This window comes from Gymnoscopelus braueri, assembly GCF_963280865.1.
Source record: "Gymnoscopelus braueri genome assembly, chromosome: 18".
Taxonomy (NCBI): domain Eukaryota; kingdom Metazoa; phylum Chordata; class Actinopteri; order Myctophiformes; family Myctophidae; genus Gymnoscopelus; species Gymnoscopelus braueri.
Window position 1 is genome coordinate 144,921 of NC_137618.1, and position 22,090 is coordinate 167,010.

The window sequence follows — 22,090 nt, forward strand, 5'->3', positions numbered from 1 at the left end:
TCCTACAGCTAAACAGTACAAAAACAGAGGCCATTCTAATCGGCACCCCACACCAGGTCAAATCATCCCCAATAACTAGCATCACTTTCTCCAGCCAGATCCTTTCCCTCTCACCCGTAGTCACCAACCTCGGTGTTAAAATGGACCCCCACCTGACTTTCGATTCCCATATCAAACACCTCTGTAAAACTTCATTTTTCCACCTCCGAAATATAGCCAGACTCCGCCCCACACTCACTCTGCCAGATGCCGAAAAACTCATCCACGCCTTTGTCTTGACTACTGCAACGCACTTCTCATCGGGATCCCTAGCAAGAGCATCCAGAAGCTCCAGTACATCCAGAACAGTGCTGCTAGGATCCTGATGAGAGTGCGGAAATACGAACACATCACACCCATCCTCCATTCACTACACTGGCTCCCCATCTCCGTCAGAATCGAATACAAGGTCTCCCTCCTCACCCATCAGTGCATCTACAGCAATGCCCCCTCCTACCTAAAGGAACTCATCAAACCCCCGAACTCCACACGCTCCACCCGCTCACTCCGCTCCAGAAACTCAAACGTACTGGAGCCCCGCACAACAAATCTCCGCACCATGGGGGATCGGGCCTTCTGCTCAGCTGCTCCTCGACTGTGGAATGCCCTCCCGGACCATCTGAGAGCACCACAGTCCATTGACACTTTTAAAAAGGACTAAAAACCTTCCTTTTTAACAAGGCATTTGCATAGATAGAGATGTAGTTGTTTTATCTTTTTAAACTTCTACTGTGCCTGCTGACTTGATCTGAAGTTTATTCATTTCACTGTTTTACTATTATTATTGTTTTCTCTTTCTTTTTATGTTTTTAATCCTGTAGCACTTTGAGATTTGCTTCAAATATAAAGTGCGTTACAAATGTGTGTGTGTGTGTGTGTGTGTGTTTGGAGGTGGGGTGGGGGATCACAACTCCTGGGCTCCTGAGTCCATCGTGATGGTCTAAGTTGGCCAAGTGATGGCCAAGGTGCTAAACCAGTTAATTTGCATGTCATTGTCTGAAACCTTAAATGAACCGCCAGAGAGGCACTGTGGGAATGAGGGCGTGAGGTTGAACATACTGACTTGTGGGAGTATGAATGAATTAGCTTGTTAGCAAATGAATGGGGAGCGGGGGGGGCATCGCTGTAGCTCAAGACTCCGTCACATACATATAGCCTTATCATCCAGGACTGGGCAGCGGCCAGTACAGTAAAAATACCTCAAAATTGTACTTAAGTACAGTACTTGAGTAAATACACTTAGTTACTTTACACCACTGCATACCACGCAGACATTTGTTCGGTTATGGGGAGACTGGGGTCAAAGATAACAGGGGGCAAACGTAGCACACTCAATAATTCTAATCAGAAATAACGCTAGAAGGGTGAGACTTCTTGTGCACATGCTCAGTAGGGTCCTCTCTCTGCCTAAGGAAGGATAGAATGATCATTTCATCTCAGCAGACGTTTTCAACAAAAACAGATTGTGAGGTGTAAGCGTATATTTTTAAGTGTACGGTATTTTCCTTCTGTCTAAAGATGTCAGCTGATTTAAACTTAGATGAATTGTATCTCTATGTTATTGGTCACAAATTAACATCAGCAGCCTATGCTAGTATAGGTTTGTCTATCTAGAATATGGGATTTTATCATGGTTGCCCCTTCGGGAGCAATTGTAACAAAGTGACCGGGGTCAATTGTAACGTGTGTTTTCAATGCAAGCTGATTTTTTGTCTGGGATTACATACTTTTATGTTAGTAAATGAACATATTTCACTAAATATCACTACATTTCAAAGTAAAAAAACATTTAAATAAAAAATAGACATACATTTGAAAACACAAAATTTAAAAATAAAATAATTAGAATAAAAATCTGAATAATTTTAATTATGTATATAAAACATGTTAAATTATAAAAAATACATATTGCTTAGTGATGTGCCTTTATTTGAGATAAAGTGTGTTAATATGACTTATTTTTACAGTGTTACAATTGCCCCGAATCACTGTTACAACTGCCCCCGTCACGGGGGCAGTTGTAACACTGCAATCTGGGAACCCAGAACCAAATAAGAATGAAAAACAGCGCCCTCTGCTGTTTGTACTATCTTACTTGGCTCTGGGACAATGGCGACGTAGCACCCGTGCGCAAAGGAAACCGGGGTTTTGGTCTGCCTTCAGCGTTTCACTTCCGGTGTTGCCACTATGTTCTCATTCCCACTAACAATATTTCTACACGGAACACTAACACCACTTCTCCCAGAGAACATGGATCGTTTTGGTTATAAGCCCACTTGTTTCTATGATGAAAGAGCAAGTTAAAATGTGAATATCTTTCCGTGGTTTTGTCTGCTCCGCGGACGCTATTGTTAAATTAGTTTGGGTTTGTTTCGAGGGGGAAAGATCGACGGACACGTGAATCCGGCGCACTACATTTGATTGGGTAAAGCGTGGCCTGCTTCCTGATCTGAAGGCACGCCCACTTGTAGCCCAGTGCGTACATGTTATGACGAGCCTTCTCGACAGATTCCAACGCAGAGCAGAATCTGTTCTTGAGAGATTAGTAACACTGTGACTCATTGCATTCAAATTAATATTTTAGTCTTGTCCTTATTAGTGAAAGCTTAAAAATGCTATTATCAATTAGGGCACATATATATGTTTCTTATAGCAAAAGATGACTAGGATATTTCCAGTTAATTATGAAGGCAAATACAAAAAGTGTTACTTTTGTCCCGGGTCTCCCCTAAAGAGTATTTGAGGCGGTCAAACTAGCATTATGTTCAATCTTCCAGAAAATCCCAATGATCTCGTATATTTCATAAAAGCAAAGGTTAAAGCCTCAATCTGCAATTTCCTAATATATTATATATATATATATATATATATATATATATATATGTGTGTATATATGTCACTTACCCTACCTTTGAATACACAGCGTGTCAACAACAACAAAAAACATTTATTTTACCACAACGTTCACTACAGACTGTAGGAACATGTACCATAACCCTTTTAGACTTGGAACGCATCTGTGTCATTTTAAGTTTTATCTGGCTATTCAAAAATAGCAGATATACATATTCATAGCAGCTTGTCGATCTGCTATTTATTTTTTTTATCGTGAAAATGTGTGCAAATCTTTGAAAATATATATTTTTTTAAAGCGAACATTTGTACCTCAGAAGCAAAGACTCTAAGTCTTTGCTTCTGGGGGGTCCGTGGCCAAATACATATCATTTTGGGGGTCCTTGACATGAACAAGTTTGAGAACCACTGATTATAGCAACATATCTCTGATTTGCCCCCCCCCCTGCAGGTCTCCCAGTCCCCCTCAATGCCAGCGAACACCCACCTCCCCCCGCCACCACTCTCCTTCCTCCCACTCGGGTTCCTCCGCCCAGAGGCACTCTTCGCCGTCCCCACGCCGCCGCCACTCCCTCTCCCCGGCCCACCACCAACACCACTCCCTCTCCCCGGCCCACCACCAGCACCACCGCTCCCGGTCGCCCCTCCCCTCCTCCTCCCACGACACCTCGTCGCCCCAACGGGGGGGGCGCTCCGACAGGTCCAGCCCGGCCGCCCGGCGCCACTTGCAGGGCCACGAGAGGAGCCGCGATGAGTGGGAGAGGAGCCTGCCGTCCGTCCAGGAGCGCCGGCACGAACGCAGGGATGGTAATGTCCTCTTTCTTCCATGTCTAACATATTTTTTACACTGTGGCTCTTGGGGGGCGGGGGTGGTTACATGTAGAACTACCTGTGGGCAGCAGGGACAACAGAGACAGATGTAGGGGTTTTGGCAGCAGGGACAACAGAGACAGAGGTAGGGGGTGTGGCAACAGGGACAACAGAGACAGAGGTAGGGGGTGTGGCAGAAGGGACAACAGAGACAGAGGTAGGGGGTGTGGCAGCAGGGACAACAGAGACAGAGGCAGGGGGGTGTGGCGGCAGAGACAACAGAGACAACAGAGACAGAGGCAGGGGGGTGTGGCAACAGGGACAACAGAGACAGAGGCAGGGGGGTGTGGCAACAGGGACAACAGAGACAGAGGCAGGGGGGTGTGGCAGCAGGGACAACAGAGACAGAGGCAGGGGGGTGTGGCAGCAGGGACAACAGAGACAGAGGTAGGGGGGTGTGGCAGAAGGGACAACAGAGACAGAGGTAGGGGGTGTGGCAACAGGGACAACAGAGACAGAGGCAGGGGGGTGTGGCACTAGGGACAACAGAGACAGAGGCAGGGGGGTGTGGCAACAGGGACAACAGAGACAGAGGCAGGGGGTGTGGCAACAGGGACAACAGAGACAGAGGCAGGGGGTGTGGCAACAGGGACAACAGAGACAGAGGCAGGGGGTGTGGCAACAGGGACAACAGAGACAGAGGCAGGGGGGTGTGGCAGCAGGGACAACAGAGACAGAGGCAGGGGGGTGTGGCAGCAGGGACAACAGAGACAGAGGTAGGGGTGTAGCAGCAGGGACAACAGAGACAGAGGCAGGGGGGTGTGGCAACAGGGACAACAGAGACAGAGGCAGGGGGTGTGGCAGCAGGGACAACAGAGACAGAGGTAGGGGGGTGTGGCAGCAGGGACAACAGAGACAGAGGCAGGGGGGTGTGGCAGCAGGGACAACAGAGACAGAGGTAGGGGGTGTGGCAGAAGGGACAACAGAGACAGAGGTAGGGGGTGTGGCAGAAGGGACAACAGAGACAGACGTAGGGGGTGTGGCAGAAGGGACAACAGAGACAGAGGCAGGGGGGTGTGGCAGCAGGGACAACAGAGACAGAGGCAGGGGGGTGTGGCAGCAGGGACAACAGAGACAGAGGCAGGGGGGTGTGGCAACAGGGACAACAGAGACAGAGGCAGGGGGGTGTGGCACTAGGGACAACAGAGACAGAGGTAGGGGGTGTGGCAACAGGGACAACAGAGACAGAGGTAGGGGGTGTGGCAACAGGGACAACAGAGACAGAGGTAGGGGGTGTGGCAACAGGGACAACAGAGACAGAGGCAGGGGGGTGTGGCACTAGGGACAACAGAGACAGAGGTAGGGGGTGTGGCAGCAGGGACAACAGAGACAAAGGTAGGGGGTGTGGCAACAGGGACAACAGAGACAGAGGTAGGGGGTGTGGCAGCAGGGACAACAGAGATTAGAATATTTATTATAGAATATTAATATTAATATTACAATCATAGAATATCATTCTTCACAACGATCCACCTGCCGATCACTTTAAAAGAAGTTGGGTGTCTCATAGAATCTAAATTAAAAAAACGCAATAAAATAATCCATTCCATAGTGGGCAGTTGAATGTAGGTTGTTTTTGCCAAAAAGTACAGAAAGCAGAGAAAAGGCAATTTTCCCAGTGGCAGTTTTTTTTCCCGATGAATTGCTCCTTCATTCCTTCACTGGGAGTCAAATGGTGCCTCATAGATTAGCGAACAGCGCCATCTAGCGTAAAACCACTGAAAACACAGACATAGACACAGACATAGACATTCACTGTAAGAACAAACAAATAAGACCAGAGTTCAGTGTTTTAAATACATTGTAGACACTCACTGTAAGAACTAAGACATTAGTATTGTTTTTTAATTCAAAGAAACCAGTCCTTAATAGGATGCTCTATTGTATAAGAGGTTTTAATTTATATTTGCATTTGCACAGCCACGCCTCAGTTGTTGTGCATGTCCCATCTAATGCAACGTTCTACATTCATATAGTAACAGTATATAGTAACTCTGAGGGGCTTGTCCACAGAGAATGCCTTTTGAGCTGAGGAGCACTTTCCATATCATGACCATAGTGCTCTCTCTCTCACGCACGCACGCACGCACACACACACACACACACACACACACACACACACACACACACACACACACACACACACACACACACACACACACACACACACACACACACACACACACACACACACACACACACACACACACACACACACACAGTGTGGATATCATGTCCACAGTGCTCACACACAGCACGGTTCCTACCAGGAACAGTGAGGTTATAGGGAGTAGAGGTAAAGAAGGACTTTAAGAACATTCCATAGCAATGGAGAGTTTGGAAAAGAGGTGAAGAAACGAGTGTAAGCAGATTGGAACGGGTGGAGAAAAGTGTCAGGTGTGATGTGTGATAGGAAAGTATCAGTAAGAATGAAAGGAAAGGTGTACAAGACAGTGGTGAGACCAGCTATGTTGTATGGTTAAGAGACATACAGCTATGTTGTATGGTTTAGAGACAGACAGCTATGTTGTATGGTTTAGAGACAGACAGCTATGTTGTATGGTTTAGAGACATACAGCTATGTTGTATGGTTAAGAGACATACAGCTATGTTGTATGGTTTAGAGACATACAGCTATGTTGTATGGTTTAGAGACAGACAGCTATGTTGTATGGTTTAGAGACAGACAGCTATGTTGTATGGTTTAGAGACAGACAGCTATGTTGTATGGTTAAGAGACATACAGCTATGTTGTATGGTTTAGAGACAGACAGCTATGTTGTATGGTTTAGAGACAGACAGCTATGTTGTATGGTTTAGAGACAGACAGCTATGTTGTATGGTTTAGAGACAGACAGCTATGTTGTATGGTTTAGAGACAGACAGCTATGTTGTATGGTTTAGAGACAGACAGCTATGTTGTAGAGATAGACAGCTATGTTGTATGGTTTAGAGACAGACAGCTATGTCGTATGGTTTAGAGACATACAGCTATGTTGTATGGTTTAGAGACACACAGCTATGTCGTATGGTTTAGAGACATACAGCTATGTTGTATGGTTTAGAGACACACAGCAATGTCGTATGGTTTAGAGACATACAGCTATGTTGTATGGTTTAGAGACACACAGCTATGTTGTATGGTTTAGAGACAGACAGCTATGTCGTATGGTTTAGAGACATACAGCTATGTTGTATGGTTTAGAGACATACAGCTATGTTGTATGGTTTAGAGACACACAGCTATGTTGTATGGTTTAGAGACAGACAGCTATGTCGTATGATTTAGAGACATACAGCTATGTTGTATGGTTTAGAGACACACAGCAATGTCGTATGGTTTAGAGACAGACAGCTATGTTGTATGGTTTAGAGATAGACAGCTATGTCGTATGGTTTAGAGACAGACAGACAGCTATGTTGTATGGTTTAGAGACAGACAGCTATGTTGTATGGTTTAGAGACATACAGCTATGTTGTATGGTTTAGAGACACACAGCAATGTCGTATGGTTTAGAGACAGACAGCTATGTTGTATGGTTTAGAGATAGACAGCTATGTCGTATGGTTTAGAGACAGACAGACAGCTATGTTGTATGGTTTAGAGACAGACAGCTATGTTGTATGGTTTAGAGAAACACAGCTATGTCGTATGGTTTAGAGACAGATAGCTATGTTGTATGGTTTAGAGACAGACAGCTATGTCGTATGGTTTAGAGACAGACAGCTATGTCGTATGGTTTAGAGACAGACAGCTATGTCGTATGGTTTAGAGACAGATAGCTATGTTGTATGGTTTAGAGACAGACAGCTGTGTCGTATGGTTTAGAGACAGACAGCTATGTCGTATGGTTTAGAGACACACAGCTATGTCATATGGTTTAGAGACAGACAGCTATGTTATATGGTTTAGAGACATACAGCTATGTTGTATGGTTTACAGACACAAAGCAATGTTGTATGGTTTAGAGACAGACAGCTATGTCATATGGTTTAGAGACAGACAGCTATGTCATATGGTTTAGAGACAGACAGCTATGTTGTATGGTTTAGAGACAGACAGCTATGTTGTATGGTTTAGAGACAGACAGCTATGTCGTATGGTTTAGAGACAGACAGCTATGTTGTTTGGTTTAGAGACAGACAGCTATGTTGTATGGTTTAGAGACAGACAGCTATGTCGTATGGTTTAGAGACAGACAGCTATGTTGTATGGTTTAGAGACAGACAGCTATGTCGTATGGTTTAGAGACAGACAGCTATGTTGTTTGGTTTAGAGACAGACAGCTATGTTGTATGGTTTAGAGACAGACAGCTATGTCATATGGTTTATAGACAGACAGCTATGTTGTATGGTTTAGAGACAGACAGCTATGTTGTATGGTTTATAGACAGACAGCTATGTTGTATGGTTTATAGACATACAGCTATGTTGTATGGTTTAGAGACAGACAGCTATGTTGTATGGTTTAGAGACAGACAGCTATGTCATATGGTTTATAGACATACAGCTATGTTGTATGGTTTAGAGACACACAGCTATGTTGTATGGTTTAGAGACATACAGCTATGTTGTATGGTTTATAGACAGACAGCTATGTTGTATGGTTTATAGACAGACAGCTAAGTTGTATGGTTTAGAGACAGACAGCTATGTTGTATGGTTTATAGACAGACAGCTATGTTGTACTGTTTAGAGACAGACAGCTATGTTGTATGGTTTAGAGACAGACAACTATGATAATGATAATGCATTTTATTTGTATAGCACCTTTCCAAACAAAGTTCCAAAGTGCTGCACAGAGCAAGATTAAAAACAACAGACAGCAAAGCAAAACATGAAATTAGAAAAACAACATTACAGTGTACATGTATATACAATCATATAAAAACAATTAGGAAAAACTCTTAGTGTAGAGGTAGGTTTTCAGACGTGACTTAAACAGAGGCATGGATGGTGCTAACCTTAGCTGCACCGGCAGTGCGTTCCACAGCCTAGGTCCCCGGGCAGCTATGTTGTAGAAGTTTTTGTTTTAGTAAAAACACTATACTATAATACAAAGATGCAACCAGTTTACCTTAATTAAACACTAACATGCGTCACTTAAGGACATGCAGCGACACACACAGGCTGGCTCAGCACACGTGCACGGCTACACACACACACACACACACACACACACACACACACACACACACACACACACACACACACACACACACACACACACACACACACACCCCTATTGGCTGGTCTTTAAACAGCCATAACTCCAGTTCCCAGCATGCTAAACTTCCCAAACTTAGTAGGTGCTCTTAGACGGCCAATAGGGAAAGGTTGTAATAGCTTAAGCCCCGCCCCCTCTGTGTTCCTGTTGAGCAGCATTGAAATGAATGGACAGGGATTTACCATTGTTCCTCTAGTTCATATAGCTTAATGAAATTACCTCATCAAAGGCACCACTCACTTCACACTGGGTGTGATTTTTTGCATTATTGTGCATCATTTTGTGCTTTTAATTTTTGATATTAGCACAAATAGCTTCACTGAAACAATGTAAACATGGATTTTCTTAATTCTCTGTGGACAAGGCCCCTAATACTGCTTTCACTGACCTACATGTGCCTATATGTAAATAATTAATCCTAATATGTTTTAGAAACATTGCATGTATAATTGTAAATTAATGTGTATTTGCTAATATATATAAAGCATGGTTAAGCTTGTGTTCAGTCTCTTTATAACCAACACATGAAGAGAATGAAGCTGAGATGTTATCATCCTCTGTTTGTACCAGGACTCAACCATTGAGCCACTTGAGAAACACATCTTGAAAACTCTGGATAAGCTGGGAGACTTGGAGTTCAAGATGTTCAAGTTACATTTGCGGCACCCTGATGTCCTTGAAGGCCTGGCTCCAATCCCAAAGAGAACCCCTAAGGAGGAGGGCAAGAGGACCATCACTCAACTGATGGTGCGGAGCTACTCCAGTGATGCAGCTCAGAGGATCGTGGTGAATGTTCTGAAGAACATCCACAGGAATGATCTAGTGGAGAGGTTTCTAGACATATCCCAAGGTGGGTGAAGAGAGGCTGCATACAGTAGGTGTACAAGATAAACCTACTGAAACACTCCTATGTTGTAATTGGATATGAACAGCAGGTGCAATTCATTAATACCCATCCATCACCCACGCGCACACACACACACACACACACACACACACACACACACACACACACACACACACACACACACACACACACACAGTTGTCCTGCTGCAGATTAACTGTCTGTAGACAACAGTCAATTACATTACTAAAACACAAACATAATCAATGTAATTTAAGATAATCTCTGCCAGGTAACAGCAGGTTTCTTATACAAGTCTGTTGTCTTTTCTGACACAATAGTTGTAACATCAGAGCAGCATGAAGCTACAGACGCTGACCCACCAACAACTTCTACAACGAGGGGAGTCTCTACAACTGAAGGTGAGATAGATGTGTTCAATAAACTGATTCAACTGTCTGGTCTGTTTACACTATTTACCTGTAGTCTGTAGACACACACAGCCAGTGTTGGGCAATAACATGTAACTTAGTAATATATTACCATAATATTATTACTTTACCCAGTAACAAGTAGTGCAACATATTACAGCAGCTAAAACAGTAATATTATTACACATTATTGATCCAAGTAACACTGCATTACTCGTTAAAATGAATGTGATTTGTTTTTGTTTCCGATCGAGATAAAAGCGTTCTCTCTTCTCTGTATCATTGTCTATGAGCCGGTGCTGTGGTGTGTCTGTCTGTGTCCAGCAGTCAGCTGCAGATCTGTGGAGCAGAGCATTTAAACATCAGAGTAGAAGGTTGTCACATGCGTGAAAAAAAGAGAAAGAAACAGATTTTTAAGCTATCAACACTGTGCGATGGTACAGGATATTAGCTTGTAGATCTGTTCTTTCTAAGCATGTGCCATTACACAAAGTTATGACGCATACAGTACGTGCAGGTCTGTGTTCCTCTGTGTGTGGCTCTTTTATTATTGTGGGTGGCAGTGGCTCAGGAGGTAGAACGGCTGCTGAGCTTTCACGCATGTGACAACCTTCTACTCTGATGTTTAAATGTGGAATCCGAAGGTTCCATTTAGATTCCCGGCTCCTCCTGGCTAAGTGTCGAAGTGTCCTTGAGCAAGACACTGAACCCCTAAACTGCTCCCGATGAGCAGGTTGGGGCCTTGCATGGTTTCCTTCGCCATTGGTGTGTGTGTGTTGGCGCTGCTCTGCGGCGACACGGGCACACAGGCTCCGCAGCAACTTGTTATGTCCTTATTTGTTTAGTTTTGTGCTGTTTTCCGTGCTGTTTTATGTGGTGACTGGTAAACTAGGGATCACACGGTTGGAAAGTGTGCACCATGGACTATAGGATATCTTTATGGAGAATGGAATGGAGACGGTTGGACCGCCAACTAGTATGGCTACTAGCATGGCTAATGCTGTCTGGCTGGATAGCTGAGTGCCTAGCTCGCGGACCCAGCAACACGGGTCGACTAGTGTACAGCGGGACCGAGCTTCTACAGCTACAGGAGGGCGAAGGAAGAACATCGCCTAACCTGCTGAGCTTGGTTCCAGGAGAGCTACTGAGGCCGCCAGGACAGGCACCGTACCATGCTGGGAGAGCCAGGAAAAGGGGGAGGAAAGGTGGCGTCAGGCAACGTACTCGGAAGGCTACAAAGCTACCGCTGCCGCCGATACCACTTTGCAACGCCCGCTCACTGAGGTATAAACTGGATACTACTTTGCAACGCCCGCTCACTGAGGAATAAACTGGACAAACTACGCACACAAGCGAGAGTCAGCTATGAATACCGTGAGTCTGGGTTATTGGTTTTTACGGAGACCTGGTTTGTTAAGGACATGCCGGACAGTCTTGTAGAGGTAGAAGGGTTGTCACATAGATGCTCTGACAGAGAAGATAGCTCTGAGAAGTTAACAGGAGGAGGTCTCTGTGTGTATGTTAAGGACAGCTGGTGTTGGAACTATGCGATCAGAGACAATATATGTGTCACGGACCCGACCCGGGTAATACTTGGACCAATAAACGGAGCACAGAACCAGGAGTTTGCAGAAATAATAGCCTTTACTTCTCAGTAGTAAAACAGAAGAACAACGTTACACCTCGACAGAGGGAAAAGTAACAAAGGCACGGTAGGAGATAAACACAGGGAGAGTAGACACAGCTACGAATCAACAGTAGGTCACTCGACAAGAAGTTAACACCAAGCCCTGGGCCAACAGAGAACGCCTGGTTAAAAGGCAGAGTCAATTGTCAATCAGTGGCCAGCGCGCAGCTGGGCGCACAGCTGTAGCCTGTCTCCTCATCACCAGGAAAGAAGGGGGAAAGAGCGAGCCACAGAGGAAAGACAGGGGGTGGGGCTGAGGACAGGGTCAGAGTGTGACAGTACCCCCTCTTTTAAGGACGGATTCCAGACGTCCTCAGAACAAGGACGGGGGGGGGGGGGGGGGCACCGGAACAGACCCTGTTCCCCAGGGGCAAGGGGTTCCCCGGGGATGGGGGGGGGGGGGGAGGATAAGCCGCCAGGGCTCAGGCAACGGGTGGAGCCGAGGGTACTGGCAGATGACCTCCGAAAAGAGGGAGGAGGCGAACCCCGGCAGCGACGAAGAACAGGACCAAGGGCAGCACCGCTGAGGACGGCTCCTTAACACATCGACCGCCAGAGGTTAATCTCATAATGTACTCACCAGTGCCAAGGTGTTTTTGTTGTTTTTTTGTTTTTTTCATGTCGCCATAGATCTTGTTAAAATCCTTAAGATTGAGCTCTACACGGTCTGTTTACATCCGCGAGATCTCCCTGTATCTCCCAGTGAAGATCGCGTGTCAAACGGGGCATCCATGTTGTAGTTAGAGCGGATTACGTTATACAGTGAAATGCGTGGAGAAAAAACTACAGGAAGAGAATTGAGTTTCAGTTTCGTCTGTAGAATGGGAGCGGGCGTGATCGTCAAAACCGGATCCCAAATAATTCTATTTCCGGTCATCAAACCGGAAACGGAAGTGGATCAAAAAAATTCCGAAAGTGCACCCGGACCGCGCATGCGCGAAAAGACCGCAGCCCGTAGGGCTACGGTCTCGGCGCTTAACAGTTGGATTTAACGGACCGTAGGACTACGTTCTTGGCGGTTAATGTGTTAATGGGACCCACCAAACTCGAGTCGGATCCAGAACCGCTCCAACCTCAGCGGCCTGTCAGCCGCTGAGGTTGGAGCGGTTCTGGAGTTGGGTCTGGGCCAAGCCCAGACCCAACACACACCAGACCAACCAAAACAGCAAGGGCAGAGAAAGGGAAAACACACAGGTGAGAGACAGGAAACCAACTGGAAAACACACTGAAAATAAAAGGGAACCAAAAGTAAAAAGAACTGGGCCACGGCCCTACCACCAGTAGAAACACACTGGATCAAGGTAAACATTCTTAAAGTGCCTTAGACGGGCAGAAGGCCCCATAAAAGTAGCAAAAACACTGGAATCAAAGTACACAGTCATAAAGACTTAGACGGGCAAAAGGCCCTAACAGGTTGAAACAAAAAGACAAAAGGAAAAACTAATAAGTGTCCCGTACGGGACGTATGGGACATTTGAGGAGAAAGTGGTCAGAGCGACCGCAATACAAACATAACTTATTCTTGAAGCGGCGCTCCCTTTCCTCCCGAGACTGGTGCCCCGGCTCCAGGTGTGGAGAGTGACCGCGGCCTTCTCTCTCTACGGACGGGAAGCGAGCCCGTGCTCCGGCCGGAGGCAGGCGACGAATCCTCCTCTCCGCGGGAGAATGCTGGCGGCGACCCTCTCTGTCCGGGGACAAACGACGATCCTCTCTCTCCGCGGAGGCGGCTTGGCGGCGGCCCTCTCTGACCGCTCTGTCCGGGGACAAACGATGATTCTCTCTCTCCGCGGAGGCGGCTTGGCGGCGGCCATCTCTGTCCGCTCTCCCCGGAGACAGACGACGCACCTCTCTCTCCACGGGAGGAGGCTGGCGACGGATCTCTCTGTCCGGGGACAAACGATGATTCTCTCTCTCCACGGAGGGAGCTTGGCGGCGGCCATCTCTGTCCGCTCTCCCCGGAGACAGACGACGCACCTCTCTCTCCAGCGAACGACGCCGGCGGCGACTCTCCCTGTCCGGCGACCCACGACGGGTTCTCGACCCGGAAGGAGACCGCCCACGGCGTTCCCTCCCCAGAGATAAACGGCGCCTCTCCCTCGCCCGGGATGGCGAACGACGCTGCTCTCTCTCTGGGGACCGGCGTCGGTTCCCTCTCTCGGCGGAAGGCGAACGTCCGCCCTCCTCCGAACGAAGTTCCCACTCCTTGGCCAGGAACTCATGAACCATGTGGTCCCACCCATCCGGGACCTCGGCCCAGGCTCCCGCTCCCTCGATGCTGGAGGTCCTTGCTGAGCCGGCTCGCCCGCCAACGGCTCCCACCTCCCGTGGACCGGCAGCGCCGCTCGGCTCCTCCTCCTCCCTCGGGTCCGTTTGGACCGACGCGTCAGCTTCTGATGCCAGTTGAGGCCCCGCCTCCAGCGTCCGAACCCGCTGCAAGACTCCTTGGACTCTGGACCGGATCCCCGCCTTGCCCTCCAGAACGCTGGCCTCCAGCGCGTCCAAGCGAGCGTCCATCCGGCCCAGGGAGTCCAACGCCACTAGCCGCGCCTCGACCCGGATCAGAGAATCATAGATCTCACCCATGGTGAGCTGCTGCAGCTCCAGGACTCCAACACCCGGCCTGTGCTCCGCGGGGTCCATGAAAGGCTTGGTGTTACTGTCACGGACCCGACCCGGGTAATACTTGGACCAATAAACGGAGCACAGAACCAGGAGTTTGCAGAAATAATAGCCTTTACTTCTCAGTAGTAAAACAGAAGAACAACGTTACACCTCGACAGAGGGAAAAGTAACAAAGGCACGGTAGGAGATAAACACAGGGAGAGTAGACACAGCTACGAATCAACAGTAGGTCACTCGACAAGAAGTTAACACCAAGCCCTGGGCCAACAGAGAACGCCTGGTTAAAAGGCAGAGTCAATTGTCAATCAGTGGCCAGCGCGCAGCTGGGCGCACAGCTGTAGCCTGTCTCCTCATCACCAGGAAAGAAGGGGGAAAGAGCGAGCCACAGAGGAAAGACAGGGGGCGGGGCTGAGGACAGGGTCAGAGTGTGACAATATGTAACCCTGACGTGGAGCTGTTGTGTATCACGTTGAGACCATACTATCTGCCACGGGAGTTTTCTAATATCTTTGTATGTGTCGTGTATGTACCGCCAGATGCGAGGGCAGCCAGTGCAGCTAGCCAGATGGCAGACTGTACACCGTCATCTTCAAAATGAGCCTGACGCACCTATGCTGGGTTAGGGTGACCTAAACCACTGCCCTCTGGAGAAATATCTGCCAGGCTTAGGATAAGGATAAGGATAATTCCTTTTAACAGGACGTTCATGAAAGTCCTTGCGGGCTTGTTTCCAATGAGGGCCTGTGAGCAATTAGGGGTTAAGAGTCTTGCTCAGGGACAAATTTCATTTCATCGACACATATGCTGGCATGGCCTGGAATCGTACGTGGGGCAACCAGGGCCTCTGGCTCCCTAGGCGGGCTCACTAACCACTCAGCTATGGCCGCCCGCTTCCAACAATATGTGAAGTGTGCTACGAGGAAAAGCAACATACTGGACAAGTGCTTTGGTAACATCAAGGACGCCTATACAGCCAGAGCTAGGGCTCCACTAGCCACCTCTGACCATAAGGCTGTCCATCTCACCCCCACATATAGATCTGTGTTTAAATCTAGCAAACCAGTCACCAAGACTATACATGTGTGGTCTGGTGATGCAGTGGAGGAGCTGAAGGGCTGCTTTTTATGCAAAGACTGGGATGTCTTCTTTCACGATGCAGATGTCAACACAGCCACAGAGACAATAACCGGGGCCTTTGCATTATTTGCAGAGCCCTCTGCAACTAATGTAGTGAGGGTAGGAGTCTGCTCACCTGGCTCACACACGTAACCATTTTTCTAATATTGATTAAACACCTAGAGTTCAGGTCACTACGTGGCCCTCACATCTAAAGTTCAGGCTGCTACGTGGCCCTCACATCTAGAGTTCAGGTCAGTATGTGGCCCTCAGATCTAGAGTTCAGGTCAGTACGTGGCCCTCACATCTAGAGTTCAGGTCAGTACGTGGCCCTCACATCTAGAGTTCAGATCACTACGTGGCCCTCACATCTAGAGTTCAGGTCACTACGTGGCCCTCACATCTAGAGTTCAGGTCACTACGTGGCCCTCACATCTAGAGTTCAGGTCACTACGTGGCCCTCACATCTAGAGTTCAGGTCAGTATGTGGCCCTCAGATCTAGAGTTCAGATCACTACGTGGCCCTCACATCTAGAGTTCAGGTCAGTACGTGGCCCTCACATCTAGAGTTCAGATCACTACGTGGCCCTCACATCTAGAGTTCAGGTCACTACGTGGCCCTCACATCTAGAGTTCAGGTCAGTACGTGGCCCTCACATCTAGAGTTCAGGTCACTACGTGGCCCTCACATCTACAGTTCAGGTCAGTATGTGGCCCTCACATCTAGAGTTCAGGTCACTACGTGGCCCTCACATCTAGAGTTCAGGTCACTACGTGGCCCTCACATCTAGAGTTCAGGTCAGTACGTGGCCCTCACATCTAGAGTTCAGGTCACTACGTGGCCCTCACATCTAGAGTTCAGGTCACTACGTGGCCCTCACATCTAGAGTTCAGTTCCTACGTGGCCCTCACATCTAGAGTTCAGTTCACTACGTGGCCCTCACATCTAGAGTTCAAGCTGCTAAGTGAGCCTCACATCTAGAGTTCAGGTCACTACGTGGCCCTAAAATCTTGAGTTCAGGTCAGTACGTGGCCCTCACATCTAGAGTTCAGATCACTACGTGGCCCTCACATCTAGAGTTCAGATCACTACGTGGCCCTAATATCTAGAGTTCAGGTCACTATGTGGCCCTCACATCTAGAGTTCAGGTCACTACGTGGCCCTCACATCTAGAGTTCAGGTCACTACGTGGCCCTCACATCTAGAGTTCAGGTCACTACGTGGCCCTCAAATATAGAGTTCAAGCTGCTAAGTTACCCTCACATCTAGAGTTCAAGCTGCTAAGTGACCTTCACATCTAGATTTCAGGTCACTACGTGGCCCTCACATCTAGAGTTCAAGCTGCTAAGTGACCTTCACATCTAGGGTCACTTAGCATCAGTTCAGGTCAGTACTGAGCATCAGTTCAGGTCAGTACGTGGCCCTCACATCTAGAGTTCAGGTCACTACTTGGCCCTCACATCTAGAGTTCAACGTTGAGTTCACTACGTGGCCCTCACATCTAGAGTTCAGGTCAGTACGTGGCGCTCACATCTAGAATTCAGATCACTACTTGGCCCTCACATCTAGAGTTCAGGTCAGTACGTGGCCCTCACATCTAGAGTTCAGGTCACTACGTGGCCCTCACATCTAGAATTCAGATCACTACGTGGCCCTCACATCTAGAATTCAGATCACTACGTGGCCCTCACATCTAGAGTTCAGGTCGCTATGTGTCCCTCACATCTAAAGTTAAGGTCACTACGTGGCCCTCACATCTAGAGATAAAGTCAATAAGTGGCCCTCACATCTAGAGTTCAGTTCACTACGTGGCCCTCAAATCTAGAGTTCAGTTCACTACGTGGCCCTCACATCTAGAGTTCAAGCTGCTAAGTGACCCTCACATCTAGAGTTCAGGTCGCTATGTGTCCCTCACATCTAAAGTTAAGGTCACTACGTGGCCCTCACATCTAGAGATAAAGTCAATAAGTGGCCCTCACATCTAGAGTTCAGTTCACTACGTGGCCCTCAAATCTAGAGTTCAGGTCACTACGTGGTCCTCACATCTAGAGTTCAAGCTGCTACGTGGTCCTCATATCTAGAGTTCAGGTCACTACGTGGCCCTCACATCTAGAGTTCAGATCACTACGTGGCCCTCACATCTAGAGTTCAGGTCACTACGTGGCCCTCACATCTAGAATTCAGGTCACTACGTGGTCCTCACATCTAGAGTTCATGTCACTACGTGGCCCTCACATCTAGAATTCAGCCTGCTGTTCAGGCTGTTACGTGGCCCAAACACCTACAGTTCAGGTAGACATGTGGCCCTTACATCTAGAATCAAGGCCGTTACGTGGCCCTCACATCTAGAGTTCAGGTCGCTATGTGTCCCTCATATCTAGAGATAAAGTCACTACGTGGCTCTCACATCTAGAGTTCAAGCTTCTACATGGCCCAAACACCTAGATTTCAGGCTGATTTGTGGCCCTAACATCTAGAGTTCAGGACATTACGCGGCCCTCACATCTAGAATTCAGCGTACTATGTGTTCCTCACATCTAGTGTTTGAGCTGCTACGTGGCCCTCACATCTAGAGTTCAGGTCACTACGTGACCTTCATATGTAGAGTTCACTACGTGGCCCTCACATCTAGAGTTCAGGTCACTACGTGGCCCTCACATCTAGAGTTGAGGTCACTACGTGAGGTGAAAGAACACCTTCTAGATTTCCTGGAGCGCAGCATGCAGGTTCTATAATAGCATGTTTCTTATGTCTGTTGTCTTTTCTGACACAATAGTTGTAACATCAGACCAGCATGAAGCTACAGACGCTGACCCACCAAGTTCAACGTCAACAAATACAAGAGTCTCTACAGCTGAAGGTGAGATGACACTATGAGACCCTAACCCTATATGTATTCAATATACCACTTGAACCCAAATATCCATATTCTAAGGGGAACACTAGCCAAAAATAGCAGTGGCCCTCACATCTAGAGTGAAGGCCGCTACGTGGCCCACACATCTAGAGTTAAGGCCGCTACGTGGCCCTCACTTCTAGAGTTCAGGTCACTACGTGGCCCACATATCTAGAGTTCATGTCGCTATGTGGCCCACATCTAAAGTTCAAGTCACTATGTGGCCCTCACATCTAAAGTTTAGGTCACTACGTGGCCCTCACATCTAGAGTTCAGGTCACTACGTGGCCCTCACTTCTAGAGTTCAGGTCACTACGTGGCCCTCACATATACAGTTCAGGTCACTATGTGGCCCTCACATCTAGAGTTCAGGTCACTACGTGGCCCTCACATATACAGTTCAGGTCACTACGTGGCCCTCACATATACAGTTCAGGTCACTACGTGGCCCTCACATATACAGTTCAGGTCACTATGTGGCCCTCACATCTAGAGTTCAGGTCACTACGTGGCCCTCACATATACAGTTCAGGTCACTATGTGGCCCTCACATCTAGAGTTCAGGTCACTACGTGGCCCTCAGATCTAGAGTTCATGTCACTACGTGGCCCTCACATCTAGAGTTCAGGTCAATACGTGGCCCATACATCTAGAGTTCAGTTCACTACTTGGCCCTCATATAGAGTTCAAGCTGCTACGTGGCCCTCACATCTTAGTTCACTATTTGGCCCTCACATATAGAGTTCAGGTTATGACGTGGCCCTCACATCTAGAGTTCAGTTCACTATCTGATCCTCACAAATAAAGTTCAGTTCACTATCTGGCCCGAATATCTAGAGTTCAAGCTGCTACGTGGCCCTCATATCTAGAGTTCAGGTTGCTACGTGGCCCTCAAATCTAGAGTTCAGGTCGCTATCTGGCCCTCAAATCTAGAGTTCAGGTTGCTATGTGGCCCACATCTACAGTTCAGGTCACTATTTGGCTAATCTCTCAAGAACAGATTCTGCTCTGCGTTGGAATCTGTCGTGAAGGCTTGTCATAACGTGTGCGCATTGGCTACAAGTGGGCGTGCCTTCAGATCAGGAAGCAGGCCGCGCTTTACCCAATCAAATGTAGTGGGCGGGATTCACGTGTCCGTCGATCCTTCCCCCCTCGAAACAAACCGAAACTAATCTAACAATAGCGTCCGCGGAGCAGACAAAACCACGGAAATATATTCACATTTTAACTTACTCTTTCATCATAGAAACAAGTGGGCTTATAACCAAAACGATCCATGTTCTCTGGGAGAAGTGGTGTTAGTGTTCCGTGTAGAAATATTGTTAGTGGGAATAAAAACATAGTCGTACCAACCGGAAGTGATGAGCTGAAGGCATACACAAATACCGGTTTCCTTGCTTTCTGGTGTTACGTTTTCGTCCGCCCAGAGCCAACAGACATAGAACAAACAGCAGAGGACGCTGTTTTTCATTTCAGAATCAGAAGAATCAGAATCAGTTTTATTGTCACATCACAGGTTTACAAGGTAAAAAAGTGGGTGAAATTCTTTTTTGTACATCGTTCCCATCGCAACGTTAGTTTCCATAGAAAGAAGAGGGGGGGGGAGAAGAAGAGGGTGGGGGGCAGGTGGGAAGGAGATCAAAACAAGAGAGCAACAGAAGGCCAGACAAGTTATCTACATATTTACAAATTACCTGAGATAATAAAAAAACTAAAAAAAACTAAACTAAGGTGCCTGAGCATAGCAGCAATGTATTGTATACTGTGCATGTTATACTATACTGTGCATGATAGACAATGGACGTTAAGGTGCTTAGAGGAAAAAGGAGCACAATAAAAAAAGACCCAAAAAAGTCAGTGCGTTATACAAGGGATTAAGGTGCAAAAGGTCAGTGCGTGTCCACCTAGAGTGGACTGACCCTAGTATAATCCGCATGTAGCTCCATGAGGGAGTGCAACAAAAAGTCATTTGTACCTGGTGTAGTCCACAGGTGTGTCCGAGGGGGGGCTAAAGTCCAAGTCATTGTCCCTGGTATAATCCACAGGTGTGTTCAGGAAGAGCCAGAAAAAAATTTCAGTTGGCGATGGGTTCCCAGATTGCTATTTGGCCCTCACATCTAAAGTTCAGGTCACTACGTGGCCCTCACATCTAGAGTTTAGGTCACTACGTGGCCCTCATATAGAGTTCAAGCTGCTACGTGGCCCTCACATCGTGAGTTCAAGCTGCTACGTGGCCCTCACATCTAGAGTTCAGGCTGCAACGTGTTCCTCACATCTAGTGTTAAGGTCGCTACGTGGCCCTCACATCTAGAGTTAAGGTCGCTACGTGGCCCTCACATCGGTGAACAGTTCAGTTCACTATCTGATCCTCACATATAAAGTTCAGTTCACTATCTGGCACTCATATCTAGAGTTCATGTTGCTACGTGGCCCTCAAATCTAGAGTTCAGGTCGCTATGTGGCCCTCACATCTAAAGTTCAAGTCACTATGTGGCCCTCACATCTAAAGTTTAGGTCACTACGTAGCCCTCACATCTAGAGTTCAGGTCACTACGTGGCCCTCACTTCTTGAGTTCAGGTCACTACGTGGCCCTCACATCTAGAGTTCAGGTCACTATGTGGCCCTCACATCTAAAGTTCAGGTCACTACGTGGCCCTCACATCTAGAGTTCAGGTCACTATGTGGCCCTCACATCTAAAGTTCAGGTCACTACGTGGCCCTCACATCTAGAGTTCAGGTCACTATGTGGCCCTCACATCTAAAGTTTAGGTCACTACGTGGCCCTCACATCTAGAGTTCAGGTCACTACGTGGCCCTCACATCTACAGTTCAGGTCACTATGTGGCCCTCACATCTAGAGTTCAGGTCACTATGTGGCCCTCAGATCTAGAGTTCAGGTCACTACGTGGCCCTCACATCTACAGTTCAGGTCACTATATGGCCCTCAGATCTAGAGTTCAGGTCACTACGTGGCCCTCACATCCCGAGTTCAGGTCACTACGTGGCCCTCACATCTAGAGTTCAGGTCACTACGTGGCCCTCACATCTAGACTTCAGGTCACTACGTGGCCCTCAACTCTAGAGTTCAGGTCACTACGTGGCCCTCACATCTAGAGTTCAGGTCACTACGTGGCCCTCACATCTAGAGTTCAGGTCACTACGTGGCCCTCACATCTAGAGTTCAGGTCAATACATGGCCCTCACATCTAGAGTTAAGGCCGCTACGTGGCCCACACATCTAGAGTTCAGTTCACTACTTGGCCCTCATATAGAGTTCAAGCTGCTACGTGGCCCTCACATCTTAGTTCACTATTTGGCCCTCACATATAGAGTTCAGGTTAATACGTGGCCCTCACATCTAGAGTTCAGTTCACTATCTGATCCTCACATATAAAGTTCAGTTCACTATCTGGCCCTCATATCTAGAGTTCAAGCTGCTACGTGGCCCTCATATCTAGAGTTCAGGTTGCTACGTGGCCCTCAAATCTAGAGTTCAGGTCG

At 47.5% G+C, this 22,090-nt stretch overlaps 1 protein-coding gene across 1 annotated transcript in view; it reads left to right on the plus strand.

Moving 5' to 3' along the window:
• Window positions 1-22,090, plus strand: part of LOC308105809 (uncharacterized protein) — a 105,925-nt gene that overhangs the window by 17,675 nt on the left and 66,160 nt on the right. Inside the window, exons 7-10 of the mRNA XM_080456734.1 lie at window positions 3,344-3,699; window positions 9,561-9,840; window positions 10,177-10,257; window positions 18,469-18,552. Of these exons, the coding sequence (XP_080312860.1) occupies window positions 3,344-3,699; window positions 9,561-9,840; window positions 10,177-10,257; window positions 18,469-18,552 (801 nt within the window). The remainder of the gene's footprint in view (window positions 1-3,343; window positions 3,700-9,560; window positions 9,841-10,176; window positions 10,258-18,468; window positions 18,553-22,090) is intronic.